Source organism: Lepidochelys kempii, chromosome 5 (assembly GCF_965140285.1).
Source record: "Lepidochelys kempii isolate rLepKem1 chromosome 5, rLepKem1.hap1, whole genome shotgun sequence".
Taxonomy (NCBI): domain Eukaryota; kingdom Metazoa; phylum Chordata; order Testudines; family Cheloniidae; genus Lepidochelys; species Lepidochelys kempii.
The window spans coordinates 51,490,097-51,510,417 of NC_136384.1; the positions used below are offsets into that span (position 1 = coordinate 51,490,097).

Genomic DNA, 20,321 nt, shown 5'->3' on the forward strand with positions numbered 1-20,321 from the left:
AATCATAACATTCAAAAACTGGTAGGAGAACACTTCAACCCCTCTGGCCACTCAGTAAGAGACTTATGCGTGGCAATTTTGCAACAGAGAAGCTTCAAAAACAGACTCCAACGAGAAACTGCTGAGCTTGAATTAATATGCAAACTGGATACCATTAACTTGGGTTTGAATAGAGAGAGGGAGTGGCTGGGTCATTACATATATTGAATCTATTTCCCCATGTTAAGTATCCTCACACCTTCTTGTCAACTGTCTAAGTGGGCCATCTTGACTATCACTACAAAAGTGTTTTTTCTCCTGCTGATAATAGCTCATGTTAATTAATTAGCCTCCTACAGTTTGTATGGCAACTTCCACCTTCTCTGTATGTATCTATCTATATCTATCTTCTTACTATATGTTACATTCTATGCATCCGATGAAATGGGCAGTAGCCCAAGAAAGCTTATGCTCTAATAAATTTGTTAGTCTCTAAGGTGCCACAAGTACTCCTGTTCTTTTTATATAAACTAAAAGAACGAGGAGTACTTGTGGCACCTTAGAGACTAACAAATTTAAATTAGTACCACAAGTACTCCTCGTTCTTTTTGCTGATACAGAGTAACATGGCTACCACTCTGAAACCTGTCACTATATAAACTGGTGTCCAAGAAGGACCCCAGCAGAAGGAACAGAAGAGTAAGAAGGAAAGACCTGGAAGAAGAGAATAACTCATCTCTAAGACACAGCCTAAGATCAAAGCTGCTAAGAATCCTCTGCATGACCGTGACGTGCAGCAGCCAGGATCCAGACGAGACTGACCTTGTCTGGCTAATGGAAAGTCTGCCTGCCTGATCAGGATTGGTGAGCATAGCATTGTATGCTTAGCATGTGTATTCTGCTTAGTAATGGTTAATAAATAGAGGATAAGGATATTTCGTGTAAGGCTTTTTCACTGGTAAAAGGTCCTGCAAACCCACAGAAGGTTACGCCCTGAGCCCTAGGAACAGGGTAAGTGTGGTTGCCCCTAGAGTGTGCAAGTGACAGAGACTTTTGTGTGGGTAACAGGACCCCTCCTTCCATGTGTGCTCCCCAACCTAGGGACAATGCATCTGTGACTAAGATATGTGCTGGTTGCAGGGGAGCAAAGGGACTCCCCTCCCATACAAAATTGCAGACGGTCTGTCCACCAATCCAGAGAGGACAAGATTAGTATTGATACTAGAACCACTATGTCTTGATCTTTGACAATTAGTGGTAAATATGTCCAGTGGCCTCTGATGGGATGTTAGATGGGGTGGGATCTGAGTTACTACTGAGAATTCTTTCCTGGATGTCTAGCTGGTGAGTCTTGCCCACATGCTCAGGGTTTAACTGATTGCCATATTTGCGGTCGGGAAGGAATTTTCCTCCAGGGCAGATTGGCAGATGCCCTGGAGTTTTTTCCCCTTCCTCTGCAGCATGGGTCACGGGTCACTTGCTGGAGGATTCTCTGCATCTTGAAGCCTTTAAACCACAATTTGAGGATTTCAATAGCTCAGACATAGGTTAGGGGTTTGTTACAGGAGTAGGTGGATGAGATTCTGTGGCCTGCGTTGTGCAGGAGATCAGACTAGACTATCATAATGGTCCCTTCTGACCTTAAAGTCTATGATTTTATATCTAAGCGATGACTGCTTGGGGAATACACTGAAGCTATCCATCGTTGTAGCTTTCTGAGGTATAGCCTGGAGTACTGCACTACATAGGGCACATGGCAGCATGTAAACAGACCCCATCTTCCCTCCCGGCTAGGAGCCTGAGGCAGCTGCATACTGTAGTGACACGATGTGTTTTTAGTTCCATAACTAAGCTCCACAGCGTTTCAAACCTTGATTGCAGTAGAAAAGTTTTGACCTTTGTAGAGCTTAGGACTGCCCTGATCAATTCTGTTCTCTGTACTGGATTCAGAATTGATTTGTCCACATTGACTAGGAGACCCAGTGCATCAAAGATAGACTGCATAATGGCTATTCTGGATAGTACTTGAAACTTGGACTGGCCTCTCCCTAGCCAGTTGTCCAGGTAAGGGAACATGTGGACCCCTGACTTTTGAAGGAATACTGCTATCATTTCCTTGCATTTTTACAAAATGCAAGGAGCTACCAACAGACCAAATGAAAGCACTGTAAATTGGTAGTGGATCCCGTTTAGCACGAATCTGAAAGACTTCTGGTGGTTCGCTACATGAAAGTAAGTGTCTTTCAAGTCCGGGGCAGTATACCAGTCCCCTTGCTCTAGTGAAGGAATAATGGAAACTAGGATAATCATTGTCACAATATCTAGAGTAGCTCACAACATGAATGCCTACATTAGGGCAGACTATCAAAAGCAGGGCAGACATCCCAAACTGGTGGTATGTTCTATAATTAGATTTCACAAACCCAGTACCAAATGTGAACATCCAGAGTACTATAATAGTCTTATGATGGAGTCACAGATAGTCCCCTTAGGCAAGCTGGACTATGTGAGAAATGGTCACTTACACCCAAAAAAATAAAAAATTAAAAAAAAAAATCACAATTATTCCAGGTTACTCCCAGTCCCAAGAGACCACTCACTCACCCAGGTCGAGTTGCACCCTAGATCTCACACCAAAGACAACACTGGTAGGCCAATTCTATAGTAACTTAACTATAGGTTTATTAGCTATGAAAAAGAAATTAGAGTTATTGAGAGGTTAAATCATGTAAAATATATGTATAGGTGAATCAGAGTCTATAATTCCAAATGGTAGCAGAACTGTAGTAATCTGTCAGTTTCCAAAAAGTCTCTCAGGGCTACCCAAAAATAACTCTGGGGATCTCAGTCTTCTTGTTCAGTTATTTTGCTCTGTTAGAATTCAGATAGTCCAGAGATGAAGGATCTTTCCTTGAGTCCATACTTACAGTTTCTTCTTACAGAAAAAAAGCTGACCGAGTCACCATACACGTGGGCTCTTTCTTTGATTGGTGAAGAGAGAGGAGAGTATGTAGAGTCTTTGATCAAATCCACCGTGCTTAAGACTCTCAGATCTGAAGAGATGTCGGACCAAGCCCTTAGGAAGTAGGATAAATGATTGGCAAATAGGGTGGCAGGAGCAGATGGCACTCTGGGGCCTAGTAGTCTGTCCTTAACCAACATGTTAAAACCCTTGTTTGGACTAACCAGCTGCTGCAGGAGACAAGGGTAGTGGTGGTTGCCTGGCAAGTGACTTCAGCATCACTTTTGAATCTTTTAGGCTATGGAGCCTATCAACTGCCTTGTCCGAAAAAAGGAAAGGTCCTTCATCTGGGAGGTCTTAGATGGTCTGCTGAACAGGAGTGATTAATTCTTCCTCAAAGTGTGTGTGGGTATGAGGCCTCTCTCCCTCTGTGGCCCCACCCCCTACTCCTCCTCTTCCCCCGAGGCCCTGTCCCCCCCAACCAAGCCAGGAGCCAGAGCTGGGTCAGGGAGCCTGGGCCACAATCTGCTTGATGTCGTGGGGCGGGGCTGAGAGCAGTCCCCACCCCATGTCTCCTGCCCAAGGCAGATGTAGGGTCTGCAGCTCCCCACAGCTACCTGCATGGCTCTTACCCCGACCGGGCTCCAGCACCTGGCCTGGGAGCGGGGCCATGGTAGCAGAAGAAGCGCAGCCATGGTAAGAACTGCCTGGGCACCTGTGGGAAGCTGTAGACCCTCTATCTGTCCTGGGTGGGGGTCAGGGACATGGGCTGCTCTCAGGCACCCCCACCTCAGGCAGATGGAGGGTCCATGGCTTCCCCAGCTGCCTATGCTCCCTGGGCTGGGCTCTTGCTTCCTGCCTAGGTGGGGGGTGGGGCCAGTGGTGAAAAGTGGGAGGGCCATGGCCCCATGAACCACCCCGTTCTGGTGCATCTGCTGCTGAACCTCTGGCAGCAGACTAGAAGACTGCAGCCACAAATACCTTCTCAAAGTTAGGGTAGATGCCATGACTCGAGCCACGGAGTCACCTGCAGCCAAGCTGGCCTGAAGAGCTGTTTGGCTACTAGCTTGCCCTTGTCCATAATCACAATGAATTCTTGTTTGCAATTGTCAGGTAACCTGTCTTTAAAACCTCAACATGTTTTCCGACAAGGTAAAGTCATACTGACCTAGAAGTTCCTGTTGATTTGCAATGCTAACCTGCAGACATGAATGAAGTTTTCAACCAAAAAAGGTCTAGCCTCTTTGAATCTTTCCCTTCTGGAGTCGATGCATGGTGTTCTTGCCTCTCCAGTGCATTAGCTGTGGCAACTACTAAAGAGCCTGGAGGGGTGTCTCTGTACAGATATTCAAAACCCTTAGAATGGGCACAGAATCTCCTCTCTGCCTTTTTTTGCTAGGGAGCGGGGAGGGAAGATGGGGTCTGTTACAATAGCTTGATTGGCTCTAAAATGGCCTCATTGATCAGTAGTCACCCTGGTGGGTTCTCCTGAAACCAAAATATCCACCAATTTGGGGGATTTTTCACAGACCTCTTCCACCTAGATATCTAGGACTGTGCCCAGTCTTTTTAATAAGTCCTGGTGAGTGCTATAATCTTCTGATGTGGAAGAGTCACTCATTACCTCTACAGCCTCATCTGGTGATGAGTAAGAGGATGCAAATAGATGCTGAGACAGCATTTGCTCTATTTCATGTCCTGGAGGAACTGCTGGAATGTCTTCCACTTGCTCAGTACCAGTCCTGGTATCAACTATAGGAAGATGTTGTCTCTGGTGCTGATGCACTCATCGTGCACCGAAGGAGATAGACTGAGGTGGATGAAAGGATGACCTGGTGGGTTGGGAGGAAAACCACATAGGGTCCAGAAAGGCCTCTGACATGGTCCTGGGGTCCATTCTTAACCAGGCCATTGCTCCTTGACAGGTAGCTGCTGTAAGACTTATGGCACATAAGTCTCTGATGGAAAATGTACACTGTACCTATGCTGAGACACAAGACCCAACCTGTGGTTTATGAAGAGGATGAAGAATCAGACCTCTGGTAACAGGGGAGCAGAACTCATTAGCACCAGAAGAGAGAGAGCCTGACGCTGGAGATGGTAGTACCAGAGAAATCATAGTCGGCTTCCCTCTTCTTGACAGTACCGTTTTATGAGGCAAGGAGTCAATTGCAATGGCACTGCAAGCTTCAGAAGCCTGAAGGGTAGAAGCCTAATCACCAGAACCAGGTGGAAGCCTTCCTGCACCACTGGAACCAATATCGAGAAGTTAAGTAGCTCTTGAGTAGCTCCATACCATTCCAGTGTCAACTGTACCAGCATAGTCTCTTGGGCTTGCGGTTTCTCCAGAAGATGGCCTGAAGAAGCTCCAGTGAATATTTCAGGAGTCCATCTCAATGGAGCTGGCACGGGTTAATGACCTCCTCTTCTTGGATTAAGACTATTTTGGGAAGTGCCTCTTCTTAGAGTCCCTCCAGGAATTCTTGCCTTTAGGAAGGGTTCAGTACTGATGATCTTGCTGAGTGATGTACCAAGTCCCCAGAAATCTTGTGCCTCTTTTTCTGCTCCAGTGACAGACAAGTCAGGCAGAGCACTCCAGACAAACTCTTATGGATCTGGTGCCTGCTCTGAAAAGGATGGCACTAAGGAGAGATAGAATGCTGACTCTATAAGAGGATACTTGAGGGTGGCTACTCTGTCCTTCTCTGAGTTAGTCTTAAATCCTTCGCAAATGTGACACTCGTCACTCACATCAGATTTCCTCAAGTATTTCAGGCAGCTGGGGTGTGGGTCACTCACTGGCATCAATTTGCCACATGAACATGATTTAAACCCCAGAGACGGAAGTGTAGCTCCAGTACTGAAATTTAAAATTGGCCAGATTAAAGACCTATGGTGGAATGGACATGTGCAATTACTTGAAGAAGAAATAATCTTAATACAAGTATGAGAAAGCTGACTGAAGGAAATGTATGAGTCATAGGTGCCAACTCTGTGGGTGCGCTGGAGCACTGACAGAAAAAAAATTGGTGGGCACTGAACACCCACCAGCAGCCCAGTGGATCTGCTCCTCCCCCTCCCTCCCAGTGCGTCCCTTGATCAGCTGTTCATTGGCGTGCAGGAGGAGTAGGCGCAGGAGTAGGGTTTGGGAGAAGGGGAGGAGTGGGGATAGGCGGGAAGAGGCGGGGCGGGGGAAGGGGTGGAGGGTCAAGCACCGCCCGTGAACTGAGGAAGTCGGCACCTATGATAAGCCACATTTTGGAAACAAGTCAGGATCAGGTGGGAGGAAAAATTACTGAACTTAAGGACCAAGATTTTCAAACTTTTGCTACTGACATGCTACTCGGTTCTCATTGTACTAACAAGTTAAGTCTGAAGCTTGATCATATCTTGCACTTAATACATTTTAGTCATTAGACACAAGAAAATTGGGGGAATCTTTCAACTTTTACTAGCACCTTTTGGAACAGGAACACAATGTTAGCACGCAGAACCACCACTAGGTACCGAGAAACTTCCTTAATATGCATAACTGAATACAATCACTCTTAAAATTATTTTATCAGGCAGAGTTATCATTTATTTGGAGTACCATGGTGATGTGTGGTATGAAAGCCTATATACAACAGAAGAGGTAGTGCCCACACTAAGTTCTTTCCAAGAAGGGGTGGTCCCTGCCTCAAGAAGCTCAGAGTCTTAGGATGGACAGACAAACACAAAAAGGATTTTCTATACAAATCAACAAGATTGACTACAGCAGGGGTAGGCAACCTATGGCACATGTCCCAAAGGCAGAATGCGAGCTGATTTTCAGTGGCACTCACACTGCCCAGGTCCTGGCTATCAGTCCCGGGGGCTCCGCTGCTGGCCTGAAGTACTGTCTGCTGGCCACCCTGCCAGCTGGGGTTCTGTCTGCTGGCCCCGTTCAGCCTGCTGCTGGCCCCAGGTCCCAGCTACCTGCCTGGGGTACTGTCCACCAGCCCCCTGCCAGCTGAGGTTCCATCCGCCGGCCTCGCTCAGCCTGCTGCCGGCCCCAGGTCCAAGCCACCGGCGCTGCTACTGGCGTTCCGTCCACCAGTCCCGCGTCCTGGCCACCTGTCTTGGGTGCTCTGCCGCCAGCCCGGAGTCCTGGCCGCCGGCCCGGAGCTCTGCAGCCACCCCCCGACTTGTGGCCCACTGGCCCCAGCCTGGGGCAGTGAGGGGTGCAGACAGGGGCAAGAGGGGGCACAGCTCAGCACCCGCACCTTAAAAATTGTTCCAGCGCCACTGTACTGGAATATTTTTAAGTCCTGATTTGCTGCTTACAACACTATCATGCCACGTGGAACAAGGCACTGCGTTTGACGTTGAAATTAGAATGTACATGCAAGAACTGGAATCAGAATTTTCTGACAGATTTCAAGATTTCCAGCGATTTGGCCCAATGCTTTCTTTTCTAATTAAACCTGAAAAGCTCAGAATTGTGTGTGAAACATCAAAGTTTGGAGATCTGCAGAATGCACTTGAAGCTACCAAGAGAGATCAATAGGGCCTCTATTCTGACCTGCTGGATGTCCCCGTCAGTGAAATTTAACTGTTTGAAGAAACTTGTGTTTGCAATGCTTTCAGCATTTTGAGTCACATACCCTTGTGAACAGGTATTTTCACACATGAAATCTGTCCTGTTTCCCTCTCAGAGCTGGTTAACAACTGATCACTCAGAAGCCTATGTGCAGCTTAAAGTATCCAAATACTTGCCAGATATTGGAAAACTCAGCAAGGATCACACTAAACTGATAAGATCTGCATTTTAATTTAATTTTAAAGGAAGCTTCTTAAACATTTTAAAAACCTTATTTACTTTACATACAACAATAGTTTAGTTATATATTATAGACTTACAGAAAGAGACCTTCTAAAAACGTTCAAATGTATTACTGGCATGCGAAACCTTAAATTAGAGTGAAGACTCGGCACGCCACTTCTGAAAGGCTGCCGACCCCTGGACTACAGGTAACTTAACAGAAGTTGTTTTTTATGAGGAACATAAGAGACAGGCTGCATGTTCTGTTTATCCCACCTCCTCCACAAAATGTTATTTTACAAATGATTCCAGGTAGTTTAAGACAGACACTTCACAGTTGTATTACTCTAAAAGTTAAGTTATGAAACACTAACACACTACACAAATAGTAATCAAAGTTAACCTGATTATCGTTTACTTATGAGATCATCAGGATTCGTACTTACTTGAGCTCTCTGCTAAGCACTATATTAATTCTGTCTTTTAAGGGGCGATTCTTCTCAGGAATTGAGAACCAGGTCCTCTTACCCATGATCAATGCATTCTGTTTACCTGTGTAATATACAAAACAGTTTTTAAAAACTGTTTCAACTTAGTACAGAATCAGAGGTGGTGGTTTAGTGACATCTAGTGGATTTATCCCCCAATCTACTTTGAATTCTATTTAAACAGTTAATATGTTTAAGTGCAAATTTTAAACATTAGCAAGACTAAATATAAGTAAAAGATCCAACTTAGGCCCAGACCTTGTGACTGCTCATGTGAATAAAGTAACTTAGATACATACGTGTTTGCAGTATCAAGGCCTTGCTGTGCACTTTTTTAAAAAGACAAACAAAACCCATCAGTTTTAAATATAACTGTATGACTTATAATTAACAGAATAATCTATACTATCCAAAAGAGAACAGCTTCATCGCTGCTTTGATCAGGCCCTAGCTTCCTGGAACCCTGGTTCTTTTCACTAGAAACAAATTTTAACAGGTTCAGCATGTGATATTAAACTTAAAAGCATTTCAGATCTCTCTTTCCCTAAAAATATAGGCTCTACATCCCACAAAATTATAGAAAAATGATTTTGCCACTTCAAACATTTCCAGGAAGCTAGTGCAAGCTAGGAGACAAACTCACCTACAAACTGAAACTAAATGGGACCGTTTTACAAAGCTGGACTGTGCGTCAAACTTAACATCACCATTTTAAAATGTTAGTGGCAAAAAAAGAGAATATTCACACCAGCATTTAGTGTACTAGCTTAGTAGATCACCACCACTCTATGATGCACTGTGTAAAACTAAAGTGTACATGTGAAAGCACTGACAGTCATGCATAGAATTAGGTGTAAACTGAAGATATACACAAACACAGTAATGCTGCTAAACATAAAGCTTCTACTTGTTTGGAAACTTTCTTTTTCTAAGATCTGGGACCCCAGCTACAAGTGATAATGCTATTTTGTATAAACTCTTGAGCTAGTCTGCATCCCCACTGCCAAGTAATTCTTTCATTTTGAAATCTAAATAAGCCATTCATTTTACTTTGAGGTTTCTCTTTGCAACAATGAAAACAAAATAGAAAGATACATATCAATATGCATCTGAATTATGTCATGCCAAGATGTGCAACTATTGCACTATAAGATAAAGGGGGTGGATTTAGGCTTGTGGTCAAGCACTTATAACTTTAAAAGGAACACTGTTCAAGAACATTCCATCATAGTTGGGCAAATTTACAAGAAATTAGATTCACAGAAAGGAAACCTCTCTCAATTAACATTAGATATTAGGATGCTTCTGAAGGAGTACATTAGGGCTTGACTACATGGAGGTTTTGCACTAGTTCAAGGCGAGTTAATCAGCATCTAAAACACTAGCATACATAAAAAGAAAAGGAATACTTGTGGCACCTTAGAGACACAATGTATCATAGTGCATGGACTCTGCACTTACTGCACTCTGGAATCCTCTTGCAAATTGGACTAAGTTTGCTGCAAACTGAATTAGTTTGGTCTGTTTGTGTGTAGGCAACAGCTGCACATCACTATTTGCATGCCTCCAATGGCTATTCCCCACTGCTTGGAGGTTGCTTGTTACTGACCTATCTGCTTACACATGTGCCCTCACCTGCTATGATGTCAAGTTCCCAGGGAAACCCACTCCCTCATTTAAAAGCTGACACATGGGGCCAGATTTAGCTAAATTTGGTCCTGGGTTTGATTATTTCAGCATTCTTGTGCTACTACAGTGATTTTGCTACACAAACACCACAAGATGCTGCTGCTTGTGACGGTGCTGAGACCATGGATCTCACAGCCATCTGAGGAGAAGCAGCAGTGCAGGAAGAACTTGTGGCCAGCTATTATAATAAAGCCTGTTTGTGGACACTACAAAGCAGATGTTTGTGAGGGGTCATGACTAGGCCACCTACCAGTGCTGAGTAAAGAGCAAACAGCTCAAGAGGGTCTACATTACAATTAGGGAAGCAAGGAAAATATTAGGCAGAGGATTTGTGACCTGTCCATTTTATGACTAACTGGACTGGATTTCACACAATTATACAGTCACCCACTCCAGACAGTTTGTGGATCCTGCTGCCAGCTCTCTTCCCCACCCCCACTTGAGGAAGAATGGCAATAATCACTGGAGGACGAGCAGGACAAGGCTGGAGAGGAGTTGTCTCCTGAAAGTCAGGATCTGTCTGGGACTCAGGACTCTGACGCGCAACAAGTTAAAACCCAACCCGATTCTTCCCCTGCATTGGTCAAGCCTGGGTCCCAGCCAGAAGCCCAAAGGAGCACTGAAGAGGCAGAGTTCTGGGGGGGGGGGGGGACTTCAACGTGTAACTACTTATCTTTACAATTTACTAATTATTATTGTGTTAACTATGCTAGCTTCTGTTCTGGGTGCCCCATGGTGGCAGCCATTTTATGCAGATTTGAGCTAGGAGCCTTTCTGACTCACAGTGAAATCAGTCCCAGGATGCATGCTGTAGTGAAGCAACAGACCATGGGATACCCTCTGAAAACAAAACACCCTCAATTTGCAAAAAAACACCACCATATGAGCACACAAATTGAAAAATGGAACAGGCTTTACATGTGCACGCTGTTGGTGTAGTTTGCATGCAGTGCTTTGCCAGATGTACAGCAGAAGTGTCACAATAATCACCCCCTTGTGTAAACAAGCCCTTATAAAAGGAAGTGTATTACAAGGAAGACTCTCAGAGGGAAAATGATCTATGGAAATAAAAGAGCTTTTTCAAAAAAGGGATTAGATCAGTGGTCCCCAAACTTTTCATGGTGCCCACCCACACTTCCATACTCCTGTCTCTGCCCCCCTGGGAGCTGGGGCCATGGACAGAGGAAAGGGGGCCACAGCTGGGGCCGGGTAGCGCTCTCTCCCCTTCCTCAGTGAGTGTTGTGCCCCCCGAACATTCCTTTGCAACCCCCTACAGGAGCGCACTCCAGTTCAGGGGAACCTGTGGATTAGATACTTTGTAATTTAAATTATTTTAAATTAACTCAGTCAGTCAATTGTTCATACGATTGAAACCACTAAACAAAATGAGATGGTTAGGACTTTAAAGTAATAAGCCATGCCACGCAAGTGTAATTCATCACACTTGTAAAGAAATTTATATACGCACATAACTAGCACTGTCAGTTTAGATACAGACTCTACACAATCGATATGTATAGGGAATACAAAAACACATAACTGACCTATGATAAAATTATCTACTGTACGTTAAGACATATGCTAATATCAATATTATTGTGTACCCAGTTAAGAAGGTCGAAAGTATTCTAATAATGAGTTAGCTAGCATTGCTCACAGAGCAATATAATCTTTCCACAACCTCTCCAGAAATCACAACATGCAGTCTTTAATATGGTCCTGGTATACACATTCCAGAGGAGCCAAGGTTATTCAAGCTCATATCTGAACCAACATTCCTAAATGTGATGACACACCAAACTTTTTTTTTTTTTAAATTAAACCCTAGAAAAAAAATCTGTGCCATAACAATTTAATTATGTAGTTTGCATTCATACTGAAACTCCTAGTTTTGATATTCAGCCCAATAGTATATAGAATTTCTTTAAACATTCAGTTTAAAGTTTTACATAAAGAACATAAGAATGGCCATACTGGGTCAGACCAAAGGTCCATCTAGCCCAGTATCCTGTCTGCTGACAGTGACCAATGCCAGGTGCCCCCAGAGGGAATGAATAGAACAGATAATCATGAAGTGACCCATTCCCTGTTGCTCATTCCCAGTTTATGACAAACAGAGACTAAGGACACCATCGCTGCTCATCCATTGGAATACACGTGTCATCTATTGCCCCTCTGCAATTAGGGAATCCCACTGCTGCAAAGCCATTCACTATTTCATGCACATTGCCAAGAGTCACAGTCCTTTGTAGCAGGATGTCATTAATGGCTCTATACACTTGCGTTAACGCAGCCCCAGTGGTCCACTTCCCAACTCCAAACTGATTTGTGATCGACCGGTAGCAGTCTGAAGTTGCCAACTTCCATATAGCGATCTCCACAAACTTCTCATTTTGGTATTCTTCCGCTGCACACCGTTCCTGGAAGGTGGCTTTCTGAATCCCAAAGTTCAGCAGCCACTGCTCGTTATGCCAGACCTGCATAATGATGCAATCCCTCCATTCAGTGCTAGTTTCCCAAGCCCAAAAATGACGGTCCACCATTTTGATTTAGAGAAAATAAACTTTTTCAGAATATAGAGTGTTACAGTCTACAATAAATTAAATAGTTCCATTTCTACTTTTATTAACAGACAGGTAAAAGCAAGATGAAAAACTATCTATTTCTATATCTTAATTATGCTTATGTAATTTGCAAATGAATAGAATTTCACTCAGCCAGTCAAATTACATTCTCAAAAAACCACACAACCCCATTATGAAAATGTATCTCAATATAGCATGTGCATTAAGTAGACAGACATACTTATCTCATAAGTAAACTTGGTTCAGTGCAACACACAGAAGACATGATCAGTGTAAATAGCTATGTAACTGTCACATAAAAAGATACATGTATTAACTTATTTTATACTAAAACAGTAATCAAGTCAATATAGACAGGAAAGTTACTAATCTTTTCAATTTAGTGACATCACAGAAACTAGTTTTAATAAGTAGAAGCATAAAAAGTGAAAACACAAACATTACCTTCTACAGTGGTTGTCATAGTCATTCTCTGAAAATACTTAAACTCATTCCTATCAACAGAACAAGAAAAAAAATCACAATGGGGGTTTACTAGGAAAAATGTGTTTGGATTTCTTTTGTTGATAGTAAAAATAGAATTTAAGTGAATTTTAAATAAATGTAAGCCCATGTATTGCTGAAGTCCTCGGTTCATCTAGGTTTATGACAGATGCATAGGAAGCAACAGTACAAAGCTACATACAGGCCAGATAACATGCCTGAAACCTGACCTTTGCGACCTAAGTCCCCTGAAAGTGAGTAACCCAGCCCCGTGCCTGGATCCCGCCAACTGCTGGGAACGAGTCTAAGACCCATCACGCTTGTTTCCAGGAGGAGACCACGCAGCCCGGCAGAAGGCCCCTGTTCTGCTGCCACTAACCTGTCGGGTTTCAGACACCCAAAGGCGAAAGGCCCCACGCAGTCCCGCTGAATCTCCGCTGCCCCGCCAACACCCCCTCCCCGCAGACTACACATCCCGGCATGCCACGCTCCCTCTCGAGGCGAGCGACCCATAGGCATGGCAGCATGGCATGCTGGGACCTGTAGTCCATTTGCGCAGCTCTCGCTAGAGGACGAAGAGGCCCGGATCGCACTACCTGAGTGGGGGCCAAGGGAGGTCTCCGTTCTTCCCGATGCCCATGTTCTGGCACACGGCGGCTATGGAGTTTAAGGGGCGGACCATGGCGCTTCCTTTCTGCTGTCGCCTCCCGCCTGTTCAGCCTCCCGCTTGGTTCACGCTTTGGAATTAGCGCGCCACCACCCAGCCTCAGAGCGGTGAACATGCGCAGAGCCACCCCGCCTTGCTTGCCTTTTTGGGGAATGGGGAGGGACAGCCCGCCGCTCACAGCAAAGCATCACGTGTCAGGGACAGCACCAATCACCTCTCTCTCCACAGCCCCATCCCGGCAACGGTTCAACCTCTTTTCCCTCTAGCTCCACCTTTTTCTAACCTGCACGTGGTGCCGTGATTACGTCACTGTTGGGTTCGGCGGCGCGTGCGGGCGCTTGGAGTGCGGAGAGCTGCGGGATCTGGGCTCCCAACCATGCCGCGGGGGCGAGAGCCCAGCGGCCCCGGACAGTCGGTGCTGAGTAAATTCTTCCGGCCGGTGGGGTCCCTACGCGTAGCCGGCTCCTCAGCCTGCTCCGCGGCGAGCGGCGGCGAGGGGCTCCAGGCGGTGGCTCCGCACACGGTGCGCGGGGAAGGGGCGCAGTAGCAGCCGGCGTGGCGGGTGTAGGGAGCGGGGCTGCTGGGGAGGGTGCGGGGATGCACCCCGGGGGCGGGTTTTTCTTAACGCGCTGTGTGACCCTGGGTCGGTGCGTGGCCACACATACTGCAATAAACAACACCCTGCCAGCTCCACGGCGGGCCCTGACCTACCAGGCGTCTCCGGGGGCCTCTGAGCCTCTCACACCACCTCCAATTAACTGCTGTGGTGCCTGGGTAATTGCCGTTATAACTGCTGGGCTAGTCCCCTCACCCCTCCCGCCAGCAACACCCCTGCCGGAGCTGTATGGCCGAAGTCGGCGGTTGTGGTGTTTTGGTGTCTTGTCACCGCTGTCGTGCTTCTGGTGAAGACAGTCCAAGGGCTAGTCTAGGCTAGAATCGTGACCGCGACACAGCTGTACTGATGTAGCAGTGCTGCTAGTGCGGATGCGCTATGCTGACGGGAGAGTGCTCTCCTGTGGGTATAATTACTTCACTTTCCTGAGTGGTAGTTGGTATGTCAGTGGGAGAGCCTCTCCCGCCAACATAAAGCTGTCCACACTGATGACTAGGCCACTGTAAGTTACCTTGCTCAGGGGGGTGACTTTTCCACACCCGAGCCACTTAAGTTATACCAAAGTAAGCGCTAGTGTGTACAAGCCTTTAGTGGATGGGTGAGAACTTGCCCATCAGCTTAATAACTCCTGCTTCTGTGAGAGGTGGTAGCTATGTTGGTGGCAGAAGCTCCCCTGCTGACAAAGCAGTCTATACTGGTGCTTAGGTCGGTATAATTTCTGTCACTCATGAGCGACATAAGTTATACTGAAGTAATTTGTAATGTGGACATAGCCTGAATTAAACTTCATTCTGAACTCCTAGTATACAATATTTACTTGGTAAACCCTAAGCAGGTGAAACTGTGTTCCTTTTATGTATGTGATTATCTAGGGCAGAGGGAGTAGTAACATCTCACTCTCTTCTCCCTAATTCAAATCCAGATAATGTAAGGTTTGAATGAGATAGCCAGGAAATGCAGTGAAGCAGAAAGTCTACCTTTATCCCCATTTGCTTGTGTGCTGAGATATTGCAGACATGCATAACACTGAAGTGTAAGATGAACTCAAGCTTCTAGGAGACCCCATGTTGTGTGTTTGCTTATGTTTAGATTTTATAAAGCTGAAAATTGAAAAACTAAATTTAAAATCAACATTACCAAATTATGCAAATCTATCAGCCTAGGCATAGTATCTTTTTTTTAATCAAGTTCTGTATCATGGTGATTAATGATGATTTAAAAAATCTATTAAAAAAAACTATTTGCCCTGGCTGAGTAGGTGTTCAGGATTTGATAAGGTTGCTTTAAGTTTATTTTCTGAGAGTTGTACTATGCAAAACTCAGGATTCTTTGAAGTGGCTACTGTATATTCCCACTCAGTGGGTTGCACTCCCTACTCTAGTTCCTCTGAGTTTTGGAAGTTTTTTTGGAAAGCAATGCTTTTTTGGGCCCACACAAGTACTATCTTTGCAGCATCTGATATTTGCAGCTGAGTTTATGAAAGCACTGTGACCCCAAGTGCCTAATTTTTTTCCCCCTTTCCAGAGTCAGGTGAGCATATAAGGACCTTTGTGTCTGGCGTGATTTTAGAGTCTTTTTAAAAAATAATTCCAGATTTCTCTAATTTTATTAACTGTATTATAGATAGTAAGTATTAAGTAGTTTGCTCGACTGCACAACTATGATTCTATTCTTGACCCACTGTCCTGGGACATTTCTGGTCATTGCTGATCAGACCTCCAAAGATCCAGGTACAATAGGCAGATTTAGGTGATGAGTGTTTTGCCCTTCCGTGTATCTGGAGGCAGGAGTTCTTGTTTTTCCCTTCCCGTTCCTCTGTTTGCTGCTCATTTTGGAGGACCTTTGCATTGTTAGACTTGCATCAACAAACAGCACTGGTTCAGTGCCTTGCTTAATGAGGATACCTTTCAAACTTGGTTTCTGGAAATAACATCTGAAGAGCTGTCTATACCTGTCAAGGGACAGAGGAGGCTGCTTTCAGCTTCCAGGCAAATCAGGAATGACCCTGACACCAGTGTCAGATAGAGTGGCTTACTGGCAATGAGAATTGAGACTTGTGGTGCTGGAACTTTCTTAAAATCCTAAATCTCCCTTGTTATTAGTAAACCACCAGAGCAGGTCCTTTATCGTTGTTGGAAAGAAAGTTAGTGTAAATTAATGCTGCTCAAGCATGATTCTTGGGGGAATTCTGAGCCTAAAAATTCTGCACACAATATTGCAAATTTCTGCATATTTTATTTTTCAAAATAATACAATATAATCATGTCATTTATAATTGTTTTGGTAATTTATTTCAAAATACCTGTCCAAGGGAATGTCTGTAACAATACAGACAACAACAAAAAATTCAGAAAATGTTTTCTGACAAATAGGTTCCTTACTAGGAATATTAATACATAACTTTGCATTATAATTTATTTAAACTACAATTCAGACACTCAGCCAACCCCTGCCCCTCATCCCCATGTGTCCATGTACTCCTTGTCCTCTGTTCCTATGTGTCCCTGCACCCTCACTCCCAGTCAGCCTCTACCCCTGCCACTAGCCCTTCTGAACCCCAGTCTGACTCCCCAGCAGCCCTGTGTGCCCTACTCTGTCCCCCCCCCATATCCAGGGCCTCCTAACAGTGTGCTGTGAGGAACACAGCCTCTCCTCCTCCCTATTGGCTGCTGCCTGCTGCTGCTGGTGAGCTGGCTGTCCTCTGTTCTGCTGCCACAGCAGCCCCTGGTGGGTAAAGGGCATAACTGTAGCACTTCTTCAGCAGAGAAAAAAAAATCTGTGGAAGTCATGATTTCTGCATGTGCACAGTGATGCAGAATTCCCTCCGTAATAAAGCATAGGCTTGACAGTATTTGTATGTTGATGTGTCTGTCTGTCTGGCTCTCTCTCAGGAGCCTTCATTTCTTCCAATATCATCAGATCTTCTCTCTCAAGTCTTGTCTTCTAATCTAGAATCTCCTTACCTTGTAGCATGATGTGGCATGCTCTATAGGAGTCTAGGAGACTTCTGCTGCAGTCTAGAAAAACCTTTACACTACTCAGAAGGGAAAAAAAGTTTTCTTTATGGGCAGTTGGTGTTCCATGCCCATATAATGTATTTTAGAGTCTTGATTGTATTTTAGTCTGTGAGCTTCCTTATCTGTCAAAGTGTTTTCAGTGTTATCTCAACATATCTGCCAGTATGCTTTTCTATTCTTTTTAGTCCTTCCACCCTCAAAAGATTCTTGAAAGGTGTGGTTATCACCTTCCTAGCAATCAGACATCTTGTTTTACAATGAACATAAATCTGGTGCTGCCAAGATGATGTATTCACCTTTTGAGCCTTTGGGAAAGTGTTCTTTATTCTTTTTGTCACTAAAGATAGGATTTTTAATCAGCGTTACATCTGTGAGAAGAGCAAGTGAGTTGCAGGTTTTAATAGGTGATCCTTCTTTAACTTTGTTTTAAAGAGACAAAGTTGTCCTGTGTTCTCATCCCAAATTTAAATAAAAAATAATATCCAAGTTCCATGTGAATCAGACCACTAACATTATGGTTAATTCCTCCTTGGGGAAATCTAATCTCCCTACCCTTGATGTAGTGGGATTTTTATTTAGATAATTCTAAGGGATTTAGAAGGCGTAAAGGGAATGCTATTTCTACTTCTGTTTAAGTGGATTAGGCTGTCTATGTCCTATTTAGACAGTCTATGCATTAGCTCGGAGAGCCTCACATACTGTCAGGGCTAAGACAACATTTATGCTTCCATAATGTTTCCACTGTAAAAATGTGCAGAGCTGGTATCTTGTGTTGTGTGCACTATTACGTGACGATACTCTCTCTTTACATGATATCTAGAACTGGTGTTACTTTGGAAAGGTAGTTTTACAATTTTTTTAATTAGATCTCAACCCATTTTAGAATTGTGGTGTTTGCTAGATTCCCACGAGTGGAACTATGCAGAGTTCTACTCAATGAAGAAACAGTGTTGTTTTAAAAGTGTTGCTTTTGCATAGTCACACTATCAGCCCACTGTCCACTTTCCTTGGATTTCCTTTCTTGTAGGACTCTGAAATTTAGCAAGAAGAAGTGAGGCAACTGAGGCCACATGGCTGTGATGTAACCTTTGCTTAGAACTATTCAGAAGATGGTGCTCATGCAGCCTCACTGGGCAATACTTTTTAGAAAATTCTAGAAGCTCAGCTCTGCAGGGAGGGAAGGGACATATCCCATACAGACAATGCTCTCAGAGAGCCATAGATATCATGACAAGTGACTTTTTTTATAACAGACCTTGAACTGGGTGCAGGATTCAATGAAGTTTTGATTTCCCCAGTGACATACACAAACCACCTGTTTTAGACTGTCGTGGAAAATGTTACAACGGTTAGAAGTGCCAAAAAGAGACCCTCAGACATGCTTTTATATGGATCTGGAACTGTAGAATGACAATATGCACATGTTGTATATTACAACAAATAGTCAAATATAAAGAAATAACTGAAACCATTATGCATATGCAATATTTATCAATCAGAATATTTTATGGATGAAGTTATAATATTCTGATCAATGTACTGACCATAGAAAGTTAAAGATCGTTTAAGAATCAGCAGTTAAAAATGATTTTCTGGGTTTTTTCCTTTAAAAAGTATTTTAAAATAAACTGCAGTAGTAAGCCTTTTTAAAGTTTCAGATCTGCCTTCCTATATTGGGCTAGTTCTCCAAAGTCAAGTCTCCATCACAAACAAAAAATGTTACTCATATTTGAAATACATTAATGTACATAGGAAAAATCTCATCGGTATGAATAGCAACAAATAGTTAAAATTCTTTTTGATAAATTAACATTGAAATGTGTATTCATCACACTTTCTATGTACAAAGTGCTATGGATACAGAAACGATAATTTTGTAAGTGAATTAGTTATGGATGGAAGATGCTGGCTGGATAGTCCTGGTAACTGAAATCTTCTCTCTCCTGATGGCAGATGCAACATTACCCTAACCAATATCCCTCAATCCTGTTCAGTTTACATGCACTATTAATTCTAGTCCTCTCTGCCAAAGAATGAGTAACCAATACCACTTGTGGGGAGGTTCATAACATGGATGTCTATTCACTGAGAGATTTGAGGGGATCAAGGATTTTACCTTTTTATGTGGTTGTAAAGTGTTAAGTTCACCTATGGCACTATAATTTAGGTCACCAAGGCCTCAGTCTCCAGTGAGCTCCCTGTGAGCCTGAGGGTGTGCCTGTGCAGAGCTCATTGCAGAGTAAAGGCCCAAGTCATTTCAGGTAGGGCAGTGAAAAGTTTTCTAACGGTAATTTTGCTCACAAAAGGTCAGATCCTAGTCCTATTGAAGTCAATAGATGTTGCACCAGTTATTCTATTGGGTTAAGGATTTTGTCCAACATGTAGACATAGTCGAGCTGGAGACTGGAGCTATGTTGCAATAATACCTTGTTCTGTCTACTGTCTAGAGTACACTAGTTACTCCTTGAGGAATTCTGCACCAAAACATTAAAAATCCTGTGCTCAATATTTTCAAATTCTGCATATTTTATTTGTTAAAATAACACAATATAACTGCACCTGTTTCAGTTATTTTTGGTCATTTATTTCATAATACCTGTCAGCAAGTATGTCTGTAACGATAGAGACAACAAAAAAGATTCAGGGAATGTTTTTTGACAAATAGATTCCTTACTAGGCATATTAATACAGAACGCTGAGTAATAATTCATTTAAACTACAATACAGAACCATATTTCCCGCACCCTGCAGAAGCAATGCAAAAGCTTGAGGGAGTCATGGGTAATGGAGGAGCTGAGGGAGAGGAAAGTAATTGCTGGGAAGGAGCCTGGGTGTGAACTTGGAGGGTTGTTGGGTATGGGTAAGAAAACTATGGAACAGGTTTTTTGGAGATGGGGGGCAGGGGAGGGATTGTTAGGGAGCGTCCTTCCATGCAGATCCTGGCTGAGCCCTAGCCTCTCCCATTCAGTCAGGTACCTTTACTCCTGTCCCCATGTGTCCCTGCACCCCCATGTGGCCCTGCAACCCCTTCCCCTGTTCCAGTGTGTCTCTGTGA

The 20,321-nt window shown here is 43.9% G+C and overlaps 2 protein-coding genes across 12 annotated transcripts in view; one reads left to right on the forward strand and one right to left on the reverse strand.

The window, feature by feature from the left end:
• DHFR (dihydrofolate reductase) overlaps positions 1-13,773 on the reverse strand; it is a 40,317-nt gene extending 26,544 nt beyond the window's left edge. Inside the window, exons 1-3 of one of the 5 annotated variants that reach the window (XM_073344368.1) lie at positions 13,566-13,773; positions 12,931-12,980; positions 8,171-8,276 (exon numbers count right to left, since the gene is read on the reverse strand). In XM_073344368.1, the coding sequence (XP_073200469.1) occupies positions 8,171-8,276; positions 12,931-12,980; positions 13,566-13,651 (242 nt within the window). In that variant the 5' untranslated portion in view covers positions 13,652-13,773. Of the gene's footprint in view, positions 1-8,170; positions 8,277-12,930; positions 12,981-13,348; positions 13,445-13,565 lie in introns of those variants that run through there. The other 4 variants (XM_073344369.1, XM_073344367.2, XM_073344370.1 and 1 more) reach the window with 4 other exon arrangements.
• Positions 13,774-13,936: 163 nt separating this feature from the next.
• The window catches only part of MSH3 (mutS homolog 3), a 190,369-nt gene continuing 183,984 nt past the window's right edge, over positions 13,937-20,321 (forward strand). For all 7 annotated transcript variants that reach the window (XM_073344375.2, XM_073344373.2, XM_078852790.1 and 4 more), the window contains exon 1: positions 13,937-14,159. In XM_073344375.2, coding sequence (XP_073200476.1) covers positions 14,013-14,159 — 147 coding nt within the window. In that variant the 5' untranslated portion in view covers positions 13,937-14,012. The remainder of the gene's footprint in view (positions 14,160-20,321) is intronic.